The sequence below is a fragment of the Chlorocebus sabaeus genome, chromosome 11 (assembly GCF_047675955.1).
Source record: "Chlorocebus sabaeus isolate Y175 chromosome 11, mChlSab1.0.hap1, whole genome shotgun sequence".
Classification (NCBI taxonomy): Eukaryota; Metazoa; Chordata; class Mammalia; order Primates; family Cercopithecidae; genus Chlorocebus; species Chlorocebus sabaeus.
In genome coordinates this window covers 85,237,537-85,261,310 of record NC_132914.1, presented here as the reverse complement: position 1 = coordinate 85,261,310, position 23,774 = coordinate 85,237,537, and the positions used below count along the sequence as shown (strand labels likewise).

Here is a 23,774-nt window from a genome sequence, read left to right as displayed (position 1 = left end):
CTTTGCAGATATCACACTACAGAAAGAAAGTCAGGAAGGAATTCCACTCCAAACCCAGAGTCAGGAACCTCTGAAACCTCAGGAAAATATATCACGACCGATCCACCATCCTTTAGTTTTAAAAACTAATTTTGAGGAAGAAGAGGAAGTAGATGAACAAAATGGTTAATAGACCTTTTTTCAGGTTTACAATGCACATTCAAAAACCTCACAACATTTTCTACATATGTGTTTAACTATAAAGGTTTATGATGTAATATATAAGGCAGATTTTGCTGAGAAAATAATTATAATTGTATTAAACAAATTTAATCAATTATGTTCTAAGTCTAACATATTTATGATCTTTTGGATTGGAAAGTTTTTGTTGTATGATGTCTGGGAGACAGATATGATGCTTAAGTATATATTGGCGCTTCATATACGCCATGGAATACTATGCAGCCATAAAAAAGGATGAGTTCGTGTCCTTTGCAGGGACATTGATGAAGCTGGAAACCATCATTCTCAGCAAACTAACACAAGAATGGAAAACCAAACACCACATGTTCTCACTCGTAGGTGGGAATTGAACAATGAGAACACATGGACACGAGGAGGGGAACATCACACACCAGGGCCTATCTGAGAGTGGGGGGCCAGGGGAGGGATAACATTAGGAGAGATACCTATTGTAGAGGGATGATGGGTGCAGCAAACCACCATGGCACATGTATACCTATGTAACAAACCTGCACATTCTGCACATGTATCCCAGAACTTAAAGTATAAAATATATATCTATATAAATGTATATATCTATTTATATATCTATAGGTGTTTATAGAGATACTAATAAGCTCTCTTTTATATATAACTGTTTCTAAAACATTGATGCACATGTGTATCTGTTTATCTACGTATGTGTTAATAATATATCAGTTTCACATTTAATCCTTGAAGTTATAGAGATCTATGTAGTAGTTAACAATCTATAAATCACTGTTATCTGCATTATTCTAAGTCATCCTCACAAGAGTATGAACAGGCTTAAGACCCATGTCTTTGCATTTTAGTCATCCTTTGCCTCCCGTAGCAACCCAGCACAGTGGTGCCAGAAAGTGTGTATATATAAGATAAACATGAAGAAAAACTCTCAATCTGTCTTTGTGTTGGAATATGTCCCTCTATGGACTACGGGCCACCATAGTTTCTGTGCTTAGGAATACACAGAGCTATTTATTACTGTTTCTGTGTGCTGAAGCTCCATGTCTTTCATGCCTACATCAACCTCGAAATAAACATACGCCATCTCAACATGGAGTCTATACATTCAGCGTCCCATTTCAAAGTACATAATACATAGCCCTTTGTTTTCTCTTGACATTGTTTTCAATACTTAAAACGTAGCAATTTGAAATATTTACTAGTATGGAAAATTATTGATTTTAAAAATATAAAAAAGTAATCTATCCATGAGAACAGTATTTGGGATTTTCCTTTCTGGTTTATAAATTTTCAGATTATTTGGCTTTGGGACAATTTAATTTAAAAAATATATATCCTATAGATGCTTCTAGTTTCTGGACAAAGACCCCTGAAGAAATTGAAGAAAAAAGAGCAATAAAGGAGATGTGTTACAAATCTGGTAAGAATTCAAACATTTTTGTATTTTCTAATACTTGATGTGATAAATATACTAATCATTACTTTTCTTATGGTTGATTAGGGGAATACTACAGATTTCATACTCCTCCAGATATTTTATCATCAAAAAGCATTGCACCTACAGCAGAAAAAGAGTTAGAAAAGCCTTTGGAAAATGGCAGTGAATTGCAAGAAGGTAAGAAATGAAAAGGCAGCATTTCTAGTCATATGTAAGAGATACTTGGTGTGATAGACTAAATTATTTAGTATGATGTACGGAAGAATAAAGTGATAATACATCATAACTGAGAGCTAGAAGAAGGTGTTTGTATTGAATGACCCAAAGCTGCTATTAATGGGATTATGTTATTCTAGAGAGGTGACAGAATGAATAGACTTCATTAACACATAATGATACTACACACTCCATGGGATAATCCTGTAAATAATTTGCTTTTACCATTTTATTTGTCTTTGAAAAAAATCCTCCTGTGAAAGAGGTCTAGATTTTTCTTTCTGAATAGAAAAGTAAGCCTAGCCCAAGAAGAACGAAAGAGAGATCACAGAACGACGCTAGTGACGGAACAGAGATTATTTTGTCATTGAATGACAGTCTTCTGTGGACCAGGCTATTTCACGGGCCATGCTGGAGGACAAATAGAAGGCTTTGCGTTTTATTGTGCTTACCTTTGGAGAATATGATTTACTGCGGATGAACATCTGCAATATGTACTAGTGTTTGTAGCGAACTATTCAAACATAAGGCGGTAGGTGGCAGCAAGACATCATCAGATGGAGAAGAGTCCGCAAGACTTGGCGGCCATATAGGGAAGGATAGATTGCAAGCCCGCACTACTTAGAAGAGAAAAAACAAAAGGAAACAAAAGCGAAAGAAGAAAACAAGTTAACAATGAACATTAAAAATGGCAGATTATAAAGACAATTATGTGTACTTTTGCTTTATATTATGCTTTTAAAGGCTTTTTATTTTAAAATAGTTTCCGTTAATTCCTACATACCCTTCACCTAGATTTCCTTCAAACGTTATCATTTTACCACATGTGAATTTTCAGTCTCTCTAAATACACACATTGTTATTATAATCTTCTGACCTGTTTGAGAGAATAAGTTACAGACATGATAGCTCTTTGCTTTTACATAACTGTAATATAAATACAAAAATCAGAAAATGACCACTGATACAATATCATTTGCAACCTTCTTTTCCCACAAATTTTATCAATTATGCCATTAATGTCTTTTATAGTAAAATACATTTCTTCCCCTGGTCTAGCTAGGATCCAATCCAGAATCACACATTGCATTAGGTTATTATGTCTCTTCTATTCTGCTTTTAATAGTTTATTTTAGAAGAAAATTATCCAGAAATGCATGAGGAAAGCTGAGAGCATTATTTAATTATCAGTGTAACTAGCATTTTGTAGTCAATAGTGACTCTTAATACTTTTTATCTGATTGTTCATAGTGAACACATAAAATCAAAAGCAATGTTACAAAATTTCTTATATGAGAAACATATCAAACTAAATATATTATGTATATACAATAGTATTAGATTGCTTACAATTTTTAAATTGCCATTGAATAAATAATCCAAATAGGAGACTGTACTTGCTTACTTCTTTATTGACACAGAATTTAAAACTCATGTATTTATCAATTTATTGTTTATCAGATCACTGTGCAAACAATACTTGCATTAACTTTAAAGCTTCTTTTACTTTCTTCATGAATTCTATCAGAAATTTCTTATTTAAGCATCTACCAATTACTGGGGTGACTTTTTTCTTCTTATTTCTAGGAGATAGCCTTACAGTTCCGACAAAACTTAGCCAATATGAAAGGCAAGGTGAAATAAAAACATCATTGCATGGGAAACCAAAGACTGACATTGCTGCTTTTGAAAATGGAGGTGAGTTAATTTATTACTGATTGACTCTGAATATATCACCACATAACAGATGAGTCTGAATTTTATCTTTTACAACTAATTTTCTTCTTTTGTCCATGTCATGTTTAACACAAAGAGTTGGAGGTATATCACAAAATCAGTTGCTTTCAGAGACCAAAATCTCTGCCAAATACCTTGTACAAATTTGGGTTCAGTGTGTAAGACATTCCATTTTACATATTTTAATGAGAAACCTGTGTGTGTGTGCGTGTGTGTGTGTGTGTATCTGTCTGTCTGTAGGCTCAACTCCAGACTATAATGAATTCAGTTGTTATGTATGTGCTGTAATATACTATAACAGAGCTATAAATGAAAGAGGCACTTAATACATCATTTGATTGAGTCTACTTTTTAAAAATTAATTAACTAATTAATTTATTTATGAGACGGAAGTCTCACTCTGTCGCCTAGGCTGGAGTGCAGTGGTGCGATCTCAGCTCACTGCAACCTCTGTCTCCCGGGTTTAAGTGATTCTCCTGCCTCAGCCTCCTAAGTAGCTGGCACTACAGGTACGTGCCACCACCCGCGGCTAATTTTTGTACTTTTAGTAGAGACGGGGTTTCATCATGTTGGTCAGGCTGGTCTCATACTCCTGACCTCAAGTGATCCACCTGCCTTGACCTCCCAAAGTGCTGGGATTACAGGCGTGAGCCACCGAGTCCAGTGGACTTAAAGTCTACTTTAAAGGAGCTATATTGAAATATGTATCATTTGTCAACACATTCTAACTGTGTATTATAGTTTAAATATTTTGAAACTGCTTTTTAGCATAAACATGTTGGAAAATCCGTCTTTTGGACTGAAAATTCCAAGCGTTTGTTTTGAAAATATATAGAGACTTTGTGGGGAGGTTCAAAGGTGTGGCTGGTAGGAAGAATGTGTGTGAGGAGTAGGAAGGAGGTTGAGAGCAAGTATCAATAAGTACCAGTATCTTTTAGGCATATTGGTGATACTTCCTGCTGTCCTGGTGTCAGCCATTTTCTTCTGTGTGCGCCCCCACCTTTTTTTTTATTTTGGTCCTAAAGTAATATGATTTTTTCTTCTCCTTTCTTATATCTGCAGCAGTTTTAGTCTAGCTGTTTTAGTCTAACTGTCATTGTTTGGTTGCCTCGAAGCAATAAATTTTAGCTACAAATTAGAAACACTGGCAGTTTCTCCCAACAGAGTTCACACTGTCTATATAACCTATATAAGTGGGATCCACTTAACCTGAGCAGTTCTAATTAAACAATTTGTTGAAATACCATTAACTCAGATTGCCTTTTTGGTTAATAAAAGATAATTTTCAACCATTGATAAACTAATGGTTTCATATTAAAGTAAACTTTCCTTCACGTTGTAACATTAATGATTTATTTCCTACTTTGTTGGGAGTAAGAAAATGTGAGAATGTCATTATACTGTCATTAGTCTATCTAATATTTATAATATTGTTAGAGTAATGAACTAGTTGAAAAGCCATAACAAAAGAATATTTTTAAAGTTCTATTATCTGGCATACTAAATTCTGGTATAGTCAGGCTTGTTGATTTTCCAGGCATCATAATGTTCTCTGTGTCACTGGATAAAAGAATCTTCTGGGTATATGTGTATGATAGATATCTCGAAACAAATTTCGGCTCCTGTATTCACAAGACATCTTTGAGATGAAGATGATCAAAACTGAAATTATAATTAATGAGTTAGTATTCATTTCAAGAAAAATACTTGAGGCATTGTCTTGTGTTAATATTATTTTAATATGTTATTGCACTTTAATAAAGTTCACAGATCTGAAATGAATAGCTTGTTAAAATTTTACTTGTGTATGTATCAGTATAACTGTATTTATGGTACTCCAGATGGCTCCTTCTCTCCAAGTCAATAGTCTTCTCCCAATGGTAACCACTACTCTGATTGCTATTACTATAGGCTAATTTTGCATTTTTTGATCTTTATATAAGTGGAAATATACAGTTTGAACTCTTTTAGTTTGGATTCTTTTACTTAATGCTCTTTGTATTAGACTGATCCATGCCATTGAATGTAGCAGTAAATATCTTTTTTTTTTTTTTACTTTGCCCTAAATACCTATACATAGATAGCTATATACCACATATATATACACATATCTACATATAAGACATATACTGCTGTGTGTACATATATATATAAACACACATGGGCATTTCTCTCTCTATGTATATAGTATTTGTACACACACAGTTGTACACACACAAACACACGCACAATTGATTCTTGTTATTCCTGGTAGCTATATTCTATAAAGTTGACATGAACGCTGAATTAGCAAACACTGAACCATTGCTCCTTGGGGAGATATGTACACACACACATATACATACATCTCACACAGATTATAATCTTAAATCGTAGAAATTACTCATCCTGGTATATTCTGTTTTCCTTATTTTACAAAAGAGAAAACAAAGGTCAGAAGTCTTAAGTGACTGTCTTGAGGTTGCCCCACCAACAAGCCTCAGAACTGGGATTCAAACCCCTTCCACCTCTCCCTAGAGCCAGAGCTTCTTCCACTGTACTGCGCTGCCCCCTCCGGTCTCCAGCCATTCTCTGGTCATCTCTGTACGAACTGAAATGAGAATACTGAGCATTGCCATTGCTAGACCTCAGCTAGGAATGTGTGGGTCCAGCAACTCAAAATTTCCACCACTCTGCATACGTTTGCAAACAAACAAACAAACAAACATAAAAACAATGCATGAAAGGACCATGAGTATTGATATTGAGATTTGACAGACAGTATTTCCAGTTTGGGACTATTATTAACATTCTTGAACATGTCTTCTAAAGGCCATATGCACACCTTTTCTTTGAGATTAGCTCGCTCTGTATCCTTACCCACAGTTAGTATTTTCAGTCCTTTAACTTTAGCCTTTCTGGTGGGTAGCTAGTGGTACATCATTGTAGTTTCAATTTGTATTTCCCTGATGACTCTTAATGTTGAGCACCTTTTCATAAACTTATTGGCCATGTTGACTTTCTCCTTTGTCTGGTGCATTTTTAAGTCTCTAGCCCATTTTAAATGTTTCTTTTTTTTTTTTTCTTATTGATTTCTATAGATAAATCTAGATACTTTCTGACAACCTACTGTCCTGTTCACTAATTCTCTTCCTCTCTGCTCCTTAATCCATATTTTAAATTCTAAATTTCTATTTGACCTTCTTATTGATTTTCTACTTAAATTCTCCATCAGTTCTCTATTTCGATAACGTTCCTGTTATTTTTTTGCAACTTCCTGTTTGATTACATTTGAATATCTTTCATTTTTCTCAGGTTTTTGCTCAATTGTTCTGTCTCACTGTGCCTTCTAATATTGTATTTGATGCTGAACAACATGGATACAAATTACATAGTGTATGAATGGTATTATTTCTCCACAGAGAAACTTTTCTTCTGGCAGGCAGCTAGACTATCAGCAGGCCACCTTGATTCTGTGAAGGACTAGTTTTGGGCTTTATTAGGGATGATGTAGTAGATGATACATTATTTTTCCTTTCTTTGAAGGTATAGTCCTTATTCCTAGGATAAGACCCTTACCCCTAAAACATTGCTTTACTGGGTTATCAACTGAGACATGGGATGTTCACCAAGATACCTCTACTCTGGCAAAGTTTGAATGGCAAATTTTACCTCCCAAGCAGCATGTAGATGCTGAAATCTCTGACCAGTTTTTAGCCTCCCAGATGCTGTTTTTGCTTATTTCCTAGGGTTCCACTCTGTACTTGAAAAGTGTGGGAGTCAGATAACAATTTAAAAGGAGTTTTATGCCTATTTCAGAGGAACTTCTTTGTTGTTCTTCCTTTTTCATTCCTCCCTCAATTTCAAGCCAATTAGATAATCCCAGACTTTTCGGCTCTTTCTTTTTCACCTCCTTGGTGTCACTTTCTGCTTGTTATTTCCTTACATGATGAATTAGACATGCTTTCAGGGAAAAATCTTTAGTGAGTGTGGGGCATAACTCCTTCAGGGAAAAAAAACCAGGGTGAATGTGAACATATAATTAACTTTGTGTCCCTCCATTGCTCTCAGGCATTGCAGTCACATGCATTGGGTGGTTTTCCAATCAGTTTGTTTTGGTATTTCATAGTTGTTTTTAGGATGAAAGTTATTCCAATAAAAGCCATTTTGGTCATGGCAGAAACCAGAAATCTTTTTGACATTTTTATCACTGGTTTTGTGTAAGCTCCTTGAGGCCAGGAACTGCATATAATCAATCACTATAGATAAATCTCTGTAGTAGAATGCCTGGCACATTATGTGCACTCAGCAAATACTTGTAGAATAAAGGGTGATATGTTTAAATGCATTGAATGACTGGGTGAAGGTAGACATGTTTATATGATTTACAGTTAACTGGAGGTTAATTTGTTGGAACAATGAGCCAAATCTTGCAGGGTAACTTCAAGCAATGATAAACATACATTCTTATATTTAGGTACAAAACATTAAATAGTGGCTTTTCTTTAAGTTGGGAAAAACCCAATATGATGGAGTTTTTGAGGGGAAAATAGAGTGAGTTTTTTTTGGCCACAATGCTTTACAATTTAGGAATGTGTTTTCACTACCAAATAGCGACAGTAAAGTCACATTGGATTGTTAGAAGCAGTATAGAAAGAAAGATAGTTAAATGTGATTTAAAGTACTCAGTAAAGGGTCTGATTCCTAGAAAATGACTCCATGAATGGCAAGTATTATTTTACTAGTTCTGCTGATTTCTCCACAGCTTGGTTCACATTTGGGTGTCATTTTAAAATAAGGTTAATTGAAACAAATATTTTATATTAAGAAAAGGTAACTTGTATGGTGAAGAATTTTGGAATTTTGTATGTAACGTTTAAAGCAACTATGGATATTTATCCTGGAAAATAGAAGCCCTTGGGGAAATATGGAAACCGCTTTAATATATCTGAAGATGTTATATGGAAGATAAATTACATTTACTCTGAGTTTCTGTCAAGGGTAGGACTAAAGATTATTATACATTAAGGAAAATTTTGTTGACTCTGAATTTTCTTGCAATTATCTATATGTAAGTTTACATACTGTGTATTCATATACATATATATTAATACTCATGTATTAATCTAAGCATATAAATTTATGGAGATGGATATGGTATCACTGAGAAGTGTCCAAAGAAAGGTGGACAAAAGGGGTATTGTAGAAAATGTTCCTGTATTGAAAGCTAGTTTGTGTCACTTTCTGCCATTGTTGCCACTGACAGTAAGGTTTTGTCATAGGAGGTGACTGTTATGTTCCACAGAGGGTCATATTTCTTGGAGTCGATGAAAGTGAAGCTTTAACTGAAGAGAAAGAAATCACCATATCAAAATGTTCAAATACTAAAGGTAATGAATTATTATATAATTTTGATACATTTGTAATTTGTCTAGACAAGTTAAAGATAAGCTTGCTTGTTATAAAAACCAATATAAGAGGAATGGTAATACATCGAAATGTACACTGAATAGGAGTCAAGAGCTCTAAGGTTCCAGTCCTGGCTCTGTCCCTAATTGTATGACCATGACAATTTATCTTTTTTTAGTTTTCTTATCGGAAAAATAGCCTGTTGAACTGTATAATTTCTAATATTGCTAGTTCTAAAGTTACTGGCTCTCTTAAATGGCAACAACAAGTCCTTTAATTTATAATATCAGTATAAATGAATTTCGTTAGAAAACATTGTTTGTGAACATTGTGAAGAGTTTAATCTCAAAAAGACTTCTGTATTTTATAATTATTGCTAACACTAGTCTGTGAATAATCAAGAGATATGATAAAATACATCCTCTATAATTTTGCATTGCCCTTAACTGTACTTAGAATCCACCAGCTGGTATCTCTCTGCTGAGTGCCTCTCAGTCACAGACTAAAAGCACAGCTGTCCTGTAATTAGGGGGCTTCACATACTCTCAATCAAAATGTAAACCCATTTTATCTACCATCTCTACCATTAAATATTCTCAAGTATAGGAAAGGTTGCCTGTGATCAAATTATTTTTGTGGAAAATTGTAAATCTTTCTCTCATTTTCTCACTCAGAGATGGAAAGGTTTTCCCTAGTCCATCAAAGAAACTCTGAAAGCTATACTAATATGGTAGCCACCAGCTATGTATGACTCTTTAAATTTAAGTTAAAGCTGAATAAAATACAAAATTCAGCTTTTCATTGGCTGAATTCCATGTGCTCAGTAGTCACAGGAGGCTAGTGGCTGCCATATTGAGCAGCACAGATTTAGAACATTTTCATAATTGTGGAAAGCCCTACTAAGGAGTCCTGCTCCAAAGCATATAGGAAGTTAAAGTTGTTACATTTAAAATATTTTCAGAACCCCAATTTAAATGGGACATTTAATGTAAAAACGTAAAATCTTTAAATCTTTTGTATGGAGATATTGAAAATACTGCCACGAGTTTTTATTTACATATTGAAAATGATGGCTATAGATTCAGAGTTTTGTTTTGTTACTGATGACATTTTGAAATCCATGTGGCAACTAGGGAATGTTAATGATGCTTTTCTCACAATTCATAAATATATACCTTATTTTAAAGAGGTGTTCCCATCATGTAATGTTTGAATAATGAAATGCCAACTGAAATGCTTTTTTAAAACTAATATTGACATTTTATTTTCTTAATTTGCTTTAAAAGATAACAAGGACAGTCCTCATCCAAAGCGTTCCCTAACTACCCGACTAGTACCTACAACGCATGTATTAAATGCTACTGAGAATATCAGTATGAAGTGCAGAGAGGACCCCTCTTCAAGTGAGACATTAGCTCTATCACTTTTTGGCCTTAGATATATTTGTCTTACCATGGATTTGTTTTGCTTATTTAAAATAGAATTTTAAAAAAGAAAGAAAAAAGGTTTGAAAATTATTCAGAACTAAGAATTAAAGACACAATATCCTCTACTAACTCACTCTGACAATGAACTGTGATGTAGGTCCTAGTAAATTATATGCTCTCCCACTAGTTTAATTTTGGTATTAAAATTAATAATACACTACCTTTTTGGAAGATTCACTAGCATAACATTTTAAATTGCACCCATAGTGGAATAATACATTGGCAGCTTTTTATTATGTTTTGGATTAGTGTTTATTAGTTTGGCTTCTCCTTGACATTTAGTTCAGTGAGCTATTTCTCTTGATACAGTTAAGACTTGTGAATCTTCCTGATCCGTTCCCTTCTTCCGTCTGTTCCTTATTTTACTTATTGAACCCTTATAATATTCTTGGATCGCAGCCTGGCACTGATGGGAATACTTGTAATTTGCCCTCAAGAAGCCCAGTTTAGTGGCACTTGTTAAAAATATGGATTCCAAATCCTTGCACTGGGAGCTTGGGAGTGGATCAGGGCATGATGTTTGAGGAGGAGACAGTGAATCAGAGCTTTATTGAGGGCTTAAAGCTTAAGCTGAGAGTTAGGGCACAGAAAGATTAATTAACTTACTGCAGAGAACTAGTGTAATCTACACTGTACACTTGATGTTCAGTTTCTATGTGCAGCGGCCACTTGTGAATTTTCAGGAGCTCTGCACAGTGAAGTAACAGAATGACCCCTCTACAAAATTGTTTTAAGATTCTCTGGAGATATGTACCATGGAAATTCCTGAAAAATTGAGAACACATATAAAATTTTTGATGGAAAAATATACAAATAAAAAGTGAAAAATGTAATATTCTTAGAACTTACAAATTCTGATTGCTCAATCTTGACCAAACTATCTGTACACCCAACTTAAGAACTTAAAAGAATAAGGTAAAATTCACGGAAAGTATTTTATGTTAATTCAACTTCTTAAGTAGTAGTAGTTTTGGCTAAAAAAAGTACAAAAAGATTCATGTTGAAAATAAAAGTCCTAAAACCACTTAACAATAGTGTTATAATGAGATTTATAATTATATTTTGAATGCAATTTTATGTTCCTTTAAAAGAATCCACACATTCCTTTGGAGGAAAGTATTTTTCTTTGAGGAAAGCTACTTATTGAAGGTTATTTCATCAATCTATTTCCAAGATAGATTTTTTTGGCACTTAAAAATAAATCACCTTTTTTTTCTAAGAAGTAAAGTATGAGAATGGTGCATTTATTTTTTCCTCTTGCTTGACATGTGAATGCACAGATATGTAATTATCACCTACAGTAATTTCAGGGATGAAAGCATCTCTTAAAAAACTGTAAAATTTGTATCTTTTCAAGTGAATGATGTCCAGCCAGTGAAGAAGCCTCATTTTAAAGGTGTGAAAAAAAGAAAATGGATTTATGATGAACCAAAGAACTTTCCCGACTCTGGAATGAGGAGAGGTAAGGTGTCCATATATTTGATATTTCTAAACTGTAATTAAAAAAAAATTCAATAACAGATATCTTCTACCTGAAAAACAAATTACTGTCATGTGACGTAAATGTTACTTTAAGGGTCAACTCAACTTCAAGTACTTATAGTGCAATATGTTATTTATGGGTGTGAAACCAGCCTGTTTTATTCCTCACTCCCTCCCACCTTTCTTTACAGCAATACAGACCCCAAGTCCCCAAAATAAAATGAGTTATCATCGCAACAATAAAAATCGAAATGCTGAGAATGCATCCTATATCCACGTTCAAAGAGATGCTGTCAGGACTGTCGCGTTGAATGCACCTCCCCACAGCAGGCCCATGCATGGATCCTACAATAAAGTCCATGTTAACAAGGAACCCAAACCCAACCTCAGTCCAGGTGAGGTCCTTTGTTGATGTGGTTTACTCTTGTCTGTAGTTTGCATTTCCATGGAATTTCCTGATGGCTTGGCTAATCTTCACTGCTACCTACTCCCCTCTTGTTTTCCCTGGCCATCACCACCATAGAAACTAGTGAGGGGATTTCTTCCATGTGCAGTCCTGCACATGATTTAAAGGATATGGAAGAAAGCTCATGTTGTGTGCAGATGACTTCAGATCGCACCTCCCTAGAGTTTTTTCCTCCGAGCACTGCACTTCGTTCCTCCTGGACAGCTTCGTGTTGCTCTGGAGGATTGTTTTTGAATGGTTGACATTTTCTTGTTCCACTAACTGCATTGTTCAATTATCACTGTCAGGCTAGTGCCTTGACTTTTCTGTAGGCCTTCATGATTATTTTCTGAAAGGGTTAGTTTGGGGGCTAACTGCCATATTTTTGACAACCTCTCATCTCTCTCACCATGGATAGATTGCTTCTAAATCATTTCATCAAATACTAGGCAAAGTCATAGTATATGTCAGGAAGTACAAGACTACAGGGGAGAAGAGAACCAAATGTCTTCATCTCTTTTTCTTCCTGTGTCTCAGATGGATTTTGCTCTTTTGAAGTTGGGTTTCTCTTCTCTAAACTTAACAAAATGCTGTTCAATTCTATATGATTTCATGTTTGTATTTTTCCAAGTTCATGGTTTAGGTAGTGGAGTTCTGAATATTTTGAACTTATGGAAACATAAGACTATATCTTTCTTAGTTTTTTTTACAATTTAAGAAATTTTTTCAAAAGTTTATGGGTACACGGTAGGTGTATATATTTCTTTTACAATTTCAATATACATTTGCATTATTTAAATTATTTTTCTCTTTGCTTTAGAATAGAATGATATATGGATGTCTATTTGTAAATGAGGATATTCTTAGGTGAATCTTGTTTTTAATTTTATTTATTACTATTCTTTTATGTATTGATATTATTATTGTTATTATTGTTTTACTGCAAGTGGATGGCTGTGAAGAATACAATGAGTACTAGAACAGTTGCTAGTGTCTAGGTTTGTGTGAAGGTGCCAGAGTTCATACTCTATATTGCTTTTGCACCATTAGTGCAAATGTCAACACAAGAGAAATGCAAATTATTGGTCTTATGGATCATGCTTTGAGAACACAGCTGCATAGTAGTATTTGAAAACACAAATATAACATTGTTAGATAGTAGTAGAAATGTAGATACATCAGAGAAAAAGAAGTATTTAAGGACCAGGTCAGGATATAAATGCTTTGGCTGTCTGGGGCAGTGAGTTCACTATTGCATCATGCCAATTACTGCAACCATGGAAGTCGCTTCATGGAAGGACATGGGACTTGGGCTGTACCTGATAGTTTCACAGTTTTTAAATAAAAGCTCTAATAAACATTAGCAGAATTGATGCAAAACTATGATGAAGTAATGCAGTGAAAGTTTTTATTACATTTAGATATCATACTCTCCTGTAGCTTACCCTTACTTGAAGCATTGAACAACCAATTAAGAATCTGTAACCATGTTCACTTATAACTTAAATGGTCTTAATAAACTCACTTGTATCCCTGATGCCTTAGCTTTGAAATGGTAAAATGAATTACTTAGAGAATAGCTGCACCCTTGAGATGTTTAAAACTTTGAAACACCCTTGGAATGTGATTTTAAAGGTATAAAATATTTAATTCTGGATTTTTTTTTCCCTCAGACAAATATATGTCAACATCATGTAATGATTCAGCCTGGCGAAAACGAATTCCTTTTTCAAAAACATATTCAAAAAGTGGAAAGATATATCCAGGTAACTATTTATAAGTGGTTTTAACATATAATGCAATTCCGAAAATGAATAAGTTTTTAAGTGCAAGGAGTATTTTAGAAAACATGAAGACAAATAAAAATTTCAAGATATATATGCACACTTAATTACTTGGAGTTTAGTAGATATCTTGTCTACTAGTAATTTAATTTTACTGTTTTACTGTATTCTTCTTTGTCTATTTTTCTGTGTTACCCAAAAACGTTTTTTTTTTTTTTAAAATTTATTTATTATTATTAAACTTCAAGTTGTAGGGTACATGTGCACAACGTGCAGGTTTGCTACATATGTATACTTGTGCCATGTTGGTGTGCTGCACCCATCAACTCGTCATTTACATCAGGTATAACTCCCAATGCAATCCCTCCCCCCTCCCCCCCACCATGATAGGCCCCGGTGTGTGATGTTCCCCTTCCTGAGTCCAAGTGATCTCATTGTTCAGTTCCCGCCTATGAGTGAGAACATGCGGTGTTTGGTTTTCTGTTCTTGTGATAGTTTGCTGAGAATGATGGTTTCCAGCTGCATCCATGTCCCTACAAAGGACACAAACTCATCCTTTTTTATGGCTGCATAGTATTCCATGGTGTATATGTGCCATATTTTCTTAATCCAATCTGTCACTGATGGACATTTGGGTTGATTCCAAGTCTTTGCTATTGTGAATAGTGCTGCAATAAACATACGTGTGCATGTGTCTTTATAGCAGCATAATTTATAATCCTTTGGGTATATACCTAGTAATGGGATGGCTGGGTCATATGGTACATCTAGTTCTAGATCCTTGAGGAATCGCCATACTGTTTTCCATAAAACGTTTTAATACAGTTCTTTCCCAGGCAACAAACAGTAATTGCAGCAATTATGTAATATGTTAAGATGCATTTTTTGCTGTGCTGCAAAGCAAATATATAAAACTGTATTTCAACACAAGACATTAAAGCTTTGCTATATCTACCATAGCCAGATATTGGCTGGTGCAGGCTGACAGGATATCCAAGATGAAATTTCTCAGCCAGTAGATTCTGAGGGACTGTGGTCTCCTCCTTGTGGAATCCTGTGCTCTGGGAGACTGGGGTTCCTTTGGGACCTCCTCAGGGTAGAGGTTTGTTGTATCCCTGAGCTCAGGTTGTTCTTTTGCTGAACAGCTTGGTGTCTTTTCCCAGACTGTCCTGGGCTGGTTCGGTAGATTTGGAAATCTACAGGGGATAAAATGCTTTCGATTACTTTTCAGACAACTGAACATTTCAGAATAAGTTCCAGTTAGGGAACTCAAGGCACAGATGTGTGTTATACATTTATATACTGGTGACGACTGTTTTCCATTTTCCCCCCTTCTTTCCCAACTCATACTGTGCTGTGAGAGAACTCTGGTGCAGTGCTATTTAATTGATTATACTTTCTCTTAACTTTGTGTGAATTTTCACATGTGATAGCACTGAATTTGGGGGGTGGGGAAAGAGGTGAAGAGTTGATGAAAATCCTGGGTGAAACTTGAAATTGTTGAGCTCTATAGCCGTTTCTCCTATGGTCCTCTTATGGGTGAGGTGATATTTGGAGTATTAAGGGATGTGCTACTCCCTTAGCCCTGTCGTAATGACTTCTCTTTTCTTTCAGTAGCCTTCTCCCCTCCCATCCCAGATAAACATGAATTATAGAAGGATTTGGGAAAAGAAGGGTCACTTCAGCACATAGTATTGTACCATCTAGCTGTGTACCGTGTGTACTAGATGTGTACCATCTAGTGTACCATGTCTAGCACTAAATGGCTGTATTGCAGTTCCCAGATGCAATCTAGGCAGAAAAGCTTTGAAGAGAAATTTTTCAGTGTTAAACCTGGGTTGGAGGAAGACAAGCCATGTCTAATATGAGAGGATTGGAGAGAGCTTCTTGAGATTTTTCGAGTGCTAAGATTGCGTGGGAGGGCATCTCACATTCCTGTGGCCCTCAAGTGGGAGAGAGTTCGTGGGAGAGAGGACCAGTGGGTCCAAATGAAGTCTTCTGGCTGGGATTAAAAGGATAAGCACCAGAAAGAGGCTCTTGTTGAGCCATATCGGGGTGGGTCGGTATTTAGGTGTAATCTTTTTTTTTTTTTTTTTTTTTTTTTGAGACGGAGTCTCGCTCTGCCGCCCAGGCTGGAGTGCAGTGGCCGAATCTCAGCTCACTGCAAGCTCCGCCTCCCGGGTTTACGCCATTCTCCTGCCTCAGCCTCCCGAGTAGCTGGGACTACAGGCGCCTGGCACCTCGCCCGGCTAGTTTTTTGTATTTTTTAGTAGAGACGGGGTTTCCCCGTGTTAGCCAGGATGGTCTCGATCTCCTGACCTTGTGATCCGCCCATCTCGGCCTCCCAAAGTGCTGGGATTACAGGCTTGAGCCACCGCGCCCGGCCTTAGGTGTAATCTTGACAGATTGCTTGTCAGAGAGCCAAGAAGAAACTGAGCCAGCATCCACTGACCAAATTTTTGTTAATTAAACTATGGTCTGAGGACTAGCTGCAATGGCATCACCTGGGAGCTTTTTTAAAATGTAGAATCTCCATCTCAGACCTGCTGAATAAGAATCTGCATTTTTAGCAACGTTTCCAGGTGATTAAGATACACATTAAATTTCAAGAAACCTTAGACTGGGTATCTAGACCACCATTAAAGAAAAATAAGAGCCCAGCACAGGACCCACCCATGTCAGGACTGTTGCAATTATATTATCTTACTAGCTCTCTGACAGCAACAACCATTCTCTCCTGTTCCACTTTCGGACATTAGGATCAGTAACAGGGAGGTGGGGTACAGAGAAAACCCTGAGAAAAAATTTTAAATCTGAATGTGACTGAAATATAAAAGTGAGATGCCTAATAAATCACTGAATTGGACTAAATTTACATGCAGAGGAAGAATGAGGACTTAAGAAATTAGATTTTACAATGAAATAGATGGTTTTCTTATTTTCTTTTGATTGGGAAATGCATAACCTCAAAATGTTTATCTTTCCCAATTGTTGTCATCACCAGAATAGGAAGAGAAAGATTAGCTTATGTTTCTTCTTGCACATATTCCTGCAAGGTCACAGAGCAACATTTTCAACATTTCCCAGTGGACAGATGGACTGCTGGAGGAAAGGAGGCAGAAAACACAAGCTGCCATGAGTCTGTTCCTCTAGGGCACTGGCAGCCAGGGCCACAGAAGTGTAAATGGACAGGAGAAGCCTTTTGGAAAAATGTTATTGGATACTGTGGGGATAATGCAATAATAGAGGAGAATGCACGTGTCTGTGGGAATTAGGGGCAGGAGCTGAAGGCAACTGGAGATGTCATTCTCATTGGTGACCTTCTCTTGAGGCCACATGTCCTTTGTAATAGGGATATTGCTGGTGCGAAAGAAGGTGCTTGTCTCCATATGACGGAGCCTTCGTTCTGTTCGTTCTGCGTGCCCCATAGCACAGCCTTATATACGGTGTCACTTCCATTCTTTTCCACCCTTCCATCCAAATGCAAAACATAGTAAGCATCAAAAAGAAGTGGACTATTTGAATGGCATTTTGAAAATTTATACGTTAAAACAGTAAGATTAGTTTTTCTTTGTCTTTAGATTTATGGCAAGTAATTAGCAAAAGAAGAACAAAATATCGGTGCACTAAACAAGAAAATAATTGAAATATTTTGTGTATTTTATTAGAGCCAAGAAGAAATGGGAGCAAGTAAACCTGGAGGTTGAAAGAAGAGAAAAATGAGAAAAAGGTGCCAGGCATCATCTGATTTACAATCAAAAATGAAAATTCCAAGAATGAGATACTCAAGTACTCCATGCTACATAGTGGATAGCCAAAGATGATAAAAATGCAAATTCTGAAAATAAGATGCAGGAAGTACATTGTGCTCTTTCAAAACTGATAAAAATGCAAATTACCAACAGCTGCCAGTGTATTTATGTAGGTCTGGAATTCATTCCGTGCATTACTCCAAACATTTTAATAAAATTTAAAAGTTTGACAATTAAAATCATTCTTTAATTGTAAACCAAGTTAGATTGCACAGATTGAGAAGGAAAATTGTACCTTTGATTTCTGTTTTGCAATATTCTTTATGGAGGAAACCTCACTTCTTATTTCTTTACCTGGATTTTAAGCTGGACCCTCAACAATGATAATATATAAAGTATAAATAAATTGAACGAAGTCCCAGCTTTACAGTTTGGTGATGAATATGTTAGAGGGATTCCATACACTTTAACGCATGGTAGAAAGAGACAAAGATTAGTTTATTATTCAGGGCAGTTGTTGAACAATGTTTTAATTGGCAGTTACAAAATCTGTCTGCTGAGGTTTGCTAGATTCAAACCGAAAAATAAACATTTTCCTACCATGAAAATAAAAATTATATGATTATATTGGAGTAAAGGACAAGCTTAAGAAAACAGTGAATGAATAACATGGTGTTCCAAATGTCTTAGTGATATTTTAAGGTATTAGTAACTCCAGAAGCATAAATATTTACAAGTGAAAGAGAGACATCATTTGAAAACTAATTTTGATTTCTTTTTGCCCTTGTTAGAATTGTGTTTTGAATAGTACTTGTAAATTTAATTTTTAAAGTTGTCATCAAAATGAACCACCTGCAGGGACTGAAACAATTTAAAAATTTATTCTTTAAACTGAAAAACACATTTGAAAGCAATATAAGTAATTAACATTTAAAATGATGTAACATTTAAAATGATGTTTTTGAAAGTTTATAGTATTTATATTTCTGAGTTTATTAAAGCTTAGAAATTCACTAAGACTTCGGGAAGTCTCATATTTATATTTGCATGCATTTTATGGTTATTATCAGTTTTTTCAATATTTATTGGGGAAAGGAATCAGGGTTCTTAGAAATATTTTATTTTACAGCATCTTTATAATATGTGGAGTAACAAAGCCTAGTTTTTGGCTTCTAATGGTGCTGTGTGTACACACTTTCAAGAAAATGGGAATATAGTTATTTATTTTTTATCAAGGGAGCAGATAGAAATGAAAACTGTGGGCTGGGTGCAGTGGCTTATGCCTGTAATTGGAGCACTTTGGGAGACTGAGGCAGGTGGATCTCTTGAGCTCAGGAGTTTGAGACCAGTCTTGGAAACATGGTGAAACCCCGTATCTACCAAAAATACAAGCATTAACTGGGCGTGTTGGTGCATACCTGTGGTTCTACTCGGGAGGCTGGGGTGGGAAGATCACTTCAGCCTGGGAGGCAGAGGTTGCAGTGAGCCAAGAGTGTACCACTACAGTCCAGCCTGGGTGATAGAGTGAGACCCTGTCTCAAAAAACAAAATAAATAAATAAATAAATAAATAAATAAATAAATAAATAAATAAAATGAAAACCGTGCCAGCAAAATATCTTGGTTAGATCGTTTTGAGAGGGATGTAAGAGAATAGCTGAGTTGACAGGCTGTCTCGATTGAAGCTGATGGGAGACATAATTCCATTTAATGAACAGATCTCTGTCCTTCTAAACTTCAACTAGTTATGCAAAAGAAAAGTTCTAGGAAGACAATCCAAAAGATCTTCCTGAAGTACAAATTCTCAGTGTGTATCTTTATTGCATATTAAATACTGAAGAATCAATGAATGAGAAGAATCTGAAGGGAAGTTCTGATCGTGATTGTATCCGTGTTGTTCCTGAATAAATGGAAATTTTTATTGATAAGCTTTGTCTGAAGGACCACATAGATGACAGCATTAGCCAACTCTGTTTGTGTGATTTAGGAAAAAGGCAATTGGTTTAAATGAGGGTAAACTACAAACCAGGGAGGAAGAACGTAGCAAACCTCAAAATAAGAATATATAGGAGACAACAAAATAAGTAAACAACCAAAAAATTAGCTAGCAAAAACCTATGCTTGCTGATTGCTGAACATGCAAATAGTGCATTTAAACTTAAGTTTCCCAATGCCAGTGGGTGGATAATTGCTCTTGTGTCACATCTAAAAGTTTTTGATACATTTCACCAGAGTTCCATGACTCTTCAACATGCAGCATTGGTAAAAATGATAATAAAAGTAGCATCTATTAAATGCTTAGTATATTAATTGGCTAAGACTGCTGTAACCAAGTACCACAAATTGAGTGTCTTAAGCAACAGAAATTTATTTGTCTCACAGTTCTGGAGGCTGGAAGTCTGAAATCAAAGTGTTAGCAGGGTTGTCCTTTTCTGAGGGCTATGAGGGAAGCATCTGTTCCAAGCCTCTCTCCTTGGCTTGTAGATTGCTGTCTTTTCCCTGTGTTTCTTCACATGATCGTTCCTCTATATATGTCTCTGTGTCCAAATTTCCCCTTTTCATAGAGACACCAGTTATATTGTATTAGGGCCCATCCTAATGACCCCATTTGAACTTGTCTCTGTAAAGACCTTGTGTCCAAATAAGGTCACATCATTAGATAACAAGGATTAGAACTTCAACATATGAGTTTTAAGGGGGACATAGTTTTGAGTAGGTCTCAGATAAATTCACTGTTAACATTCCAGTCTCCCTATGCCTTTAAATCCTTTCATCTATAGTAAACAAAGGCAGATCTGGCATTTCTATCTCATTCACTCTTGGCTATGTTTTTGGCCCATGCTGAAGCCAACAAACCAAACAGAACTGTCTCTTTCTTTCTATCTCTTCCTTTTGTTAAAATTTGAGACAGCATCTTGCCCTGTCACTCAGGCTTGAATGCAGTGGCAGGATCATGGCTCATTGCAGCCTTGGCCTTCTGAACTCAAGTGATCCTCCCACCTACACCTCCTGAGTAGCTGGGACTACAGACATATGCCACCGCACCTGACCAATTTTGGTATTTTTTGTAGAGACAGGTTTTCAACATGTTGCCCAAGCTGGTCTTTAACTTTTGGGCTCAAGAAATCTACCCATCTTGTCCTCCAAGACTTCTGGGATTACAGGCATGGGCCACCACGCTCAGCCAATTAGAGCTCCTTATAACTCCCCAAGTTGCCACATTAAATGCAGAATCTTTTCACAGTGGGTCTATGTCAATAAATTTGGTTTGATCCAACTTTATTTTCTTTCCACCGCTATTCACCGCCTTTAGTATCCATTCTCAGACATATTCCCTGTATTTCGATCTGTATAAATTAGAAAACTCAAGTAGTTCTTTTGGAGTATAGCACACTTCCTCATGGATCACACTTTATACCTCATCTTTAGGGGACTGAGTCTAGTTGTAGGTCTAGTATCAAAGAAGGATGGTGGGGTGGATCTTGAGGGGAATTAGCATCTTTTAAGGCAACTGTCAGGGTTAATCTCAGATGGAGGTGGAGAGGTTGCTTCTATTGGGAATGGAGCTACTATTTTTAGTGGTGAAGAAGACTCAGAATGTCCTCATCTTTATCAGAGTCTTGCTAAATATCCCTATTTCAACTTTCAGGATCACATTCCTTCCCAGTCAATGTCCTCACTAGTTGACACCCCCTGCAAGCTTGGGAATTCTATTTGCATTGTAAGTTAACCACTTGCGAGAGGAAATCCTGTGTTTGGTTTTTCAGCAATTTCAGCCTTGTGGCTACAGGAAATAACACTCTATTTCAGGGTAGGCATGTAACTTTCAGGTCATTTATGGAATGGAAATGACCTGAGCTGGAAATTCAAATCCTTGAGTTCATCTTTTCTTTCTCCACTTTCTTTGGGGGTATTAGGGGCAAGCAGCAAAGCTCATTATACTTGTTAGTTTGACAAAAATTTTCAAAGGTATCATAAACATTTCAACAGATCGTTGCCTCTTATATGTGGTTGATTAGGAGTTTCCAGTGGCAATATTTCGCCTATTTCTATTGCCACATCATGCCATGAACTAGTAATCTTCTCTCTACAACTGGAAATAGAGTTATTAGTGTGTTTAATCAGATTATAGAGCCAATTCCAGAAACCCCAGAACCGATTCAGAAAACTCATCCTTAGGATTATACTCCTCTAGAACTACACTTGGTATGAAAATCTGTATTAGTCAGCATTATCCAGAGAAATGCAACCAATAGGATGTGTGTACATGTATAGGAAGAAATTCACTTTAAGAAATTGGCTTGTGAGATTGTGGAGGCTTAGTGAGTCTTAAATCTCATGGGGGAAGGCCAACAGGTAGGAGAATCAGAAGATAATTGCAGTTCAGGTCTGAAGGCAGTCTGATGGAAACTTCCTTCTTGCTGGGGAGAAGTCAAGTCTTTTATTCTAATCAGACCTTCAACTGACTGGTTGAGGCTCACCCACATTATGGAAGGCGAATTGCTTTACTCAAAGTCTACCTATTTAAATGTAAATCACATCCAAAATCACCCCCACAGAAACATCCAGAATAATGTATGGGCATCATGGCTCAGGCAAGTTGGCACATAAAATTAACCATCACATTGGACCTGGATAATCCAGGGTATTTTCACTATATAAGGGCAGGTGGTTAGCAAACTTAGTTTCCCTTTGCCAAATAACCTAACATATCCACAAGTTCTGGGAATCAAGATGTGGACATCTTTGGGGAGCCATTTTTTTCTGCCTAACACGACTACCTTTCACATGCATAATAAGAAATAGTTGTTGCTATGTAGCAGAAACTATACTGCATCAAATAACTCACTAAAAAATTAAATCTTCTCTTCACCTAAACAAACAATGAGATAGGAAGAAGCCACCCTGGGCCACCCTGGGCTAGAGATATCAATCTTGGAGTTATTATGGTAAGTCTCCTCATCAAGATTTCTTCCCCATTACCTTCCCTTTTCACTTCTGTAAGGGTGGTGTAGATATGCTATTTATCTTCCTATCTGTTACTCAAGCACACATCAAAATATACAACTTTTGAATATTACATTTAATTTTGAGTTTTCTGGCAACCAAGACACGAAAGAAAACATAGTTATATCAGAAAATTATACTAATGCTCCACAAAAGCCTTTTTTTATAGTACTACTTTTGAAATGAAACACATTTTGTGTAGACCTAACTGAAATTCATTCAATAAATGTTAAAAGAGCACCTTTGTGATCAAGCCCTCTGCTACATGTTACAGATACAAAGATAAATCAGGTCTTTCTCTCTAAATGCTTCTAATATAATGAGTGATGCAAACAAGTGATTTAAGCACTTATGTGATGTACTCTGTGCCATAGTGGAAGTACAGAATAGATGCTGTGGGACTATAAGAGAAGGCATATTTCACAGATACTTCACCTGACAGCCTTGCTTGGCATTGTGTGGTTTGCAAAATTTCTTAAACATTTCTTGCTGCTAGCATTCCTCTATATGAGGAGTTGTGTCGGCTTATCGTCCTGCATGTGATGGTGGCCTGTCCGGACATTGGGACTACTGTAGGATAAAGGAGGAATTGTTAAATTTTAAGGAACACTTCCTTTCTGTTTTCAAACAGAGAACTTGTGCTCATGTGTTCCTTAGAGAAATGTTGCCAAGAACATTGGTTTTAGAGTGAACTTTTCTACTTGGACACCCACCTGCATTCCATTATGTGATTATACTAAGCATAGTGATTAGCTTATTTATTCTCCCATTAGTTTATGAGTGTTTTCAAGAAAAGAACAATGTCTTTCCTTCTTTATATTTCTTGCACCTG

The 23,774-nt window shown here is 36.1% G+C and overlaps 1 protein-coding gene across 2 annotated transcripts in view; it reads left to right on the top strand.

Moving 5' to 3' along the window:
• C11H12orf50 (chromosome 11 C12orf50 homolog) overlaps positions 1–18,451 on the top strand; it is a 48,166-nt gene extending 29,715 nt beyond the window's left edge. The window contains exons 4-13 of one of the 2 annotated variants that reach the window (XM_008004189.3): positions 9–164; positions 1,550–1,627; positions 1,709–1,822; positions 3,449–3,559; positions 8,860–8,967; positions 10,273–10,389; positions 11,831–11,935; positions 12,147–12,350; positions 14,074–14,166; positions 17,853–18,451. In XM_008004189.3, coding sequence (XP_008002380.1) covers positions 9–164; positions 1,550–1,627; positions 1,709–1,822; positions 3,449–3,559; positions 8,860–8,967; positions 10,273–10,389; positions 11,831–11,935; positions 12,147–12,350; positions 14,074–14,166; positions 17,853–17,878 — 1,112 coding nt within the window. In that variant the 3' untranslated portion in view covers positions 17,879–18,451. The remainder of the gene's footprint in view (positions 1–8; positions 165–1,549; positions 1,628–1,708; positions 1,823–3,448; positions 3,560–8,859; positions 8,968–10,272; positions 10,390–11,830; positions 11,936–12,146; positions 12,351–14,073; positions 14,167–17,852) is intronic. The other variant, XM_073021348.1, reaches the window with a different exon arrangement.
• Positions 18,452–23,774: the final 5,323 nt, after the last annotated feature.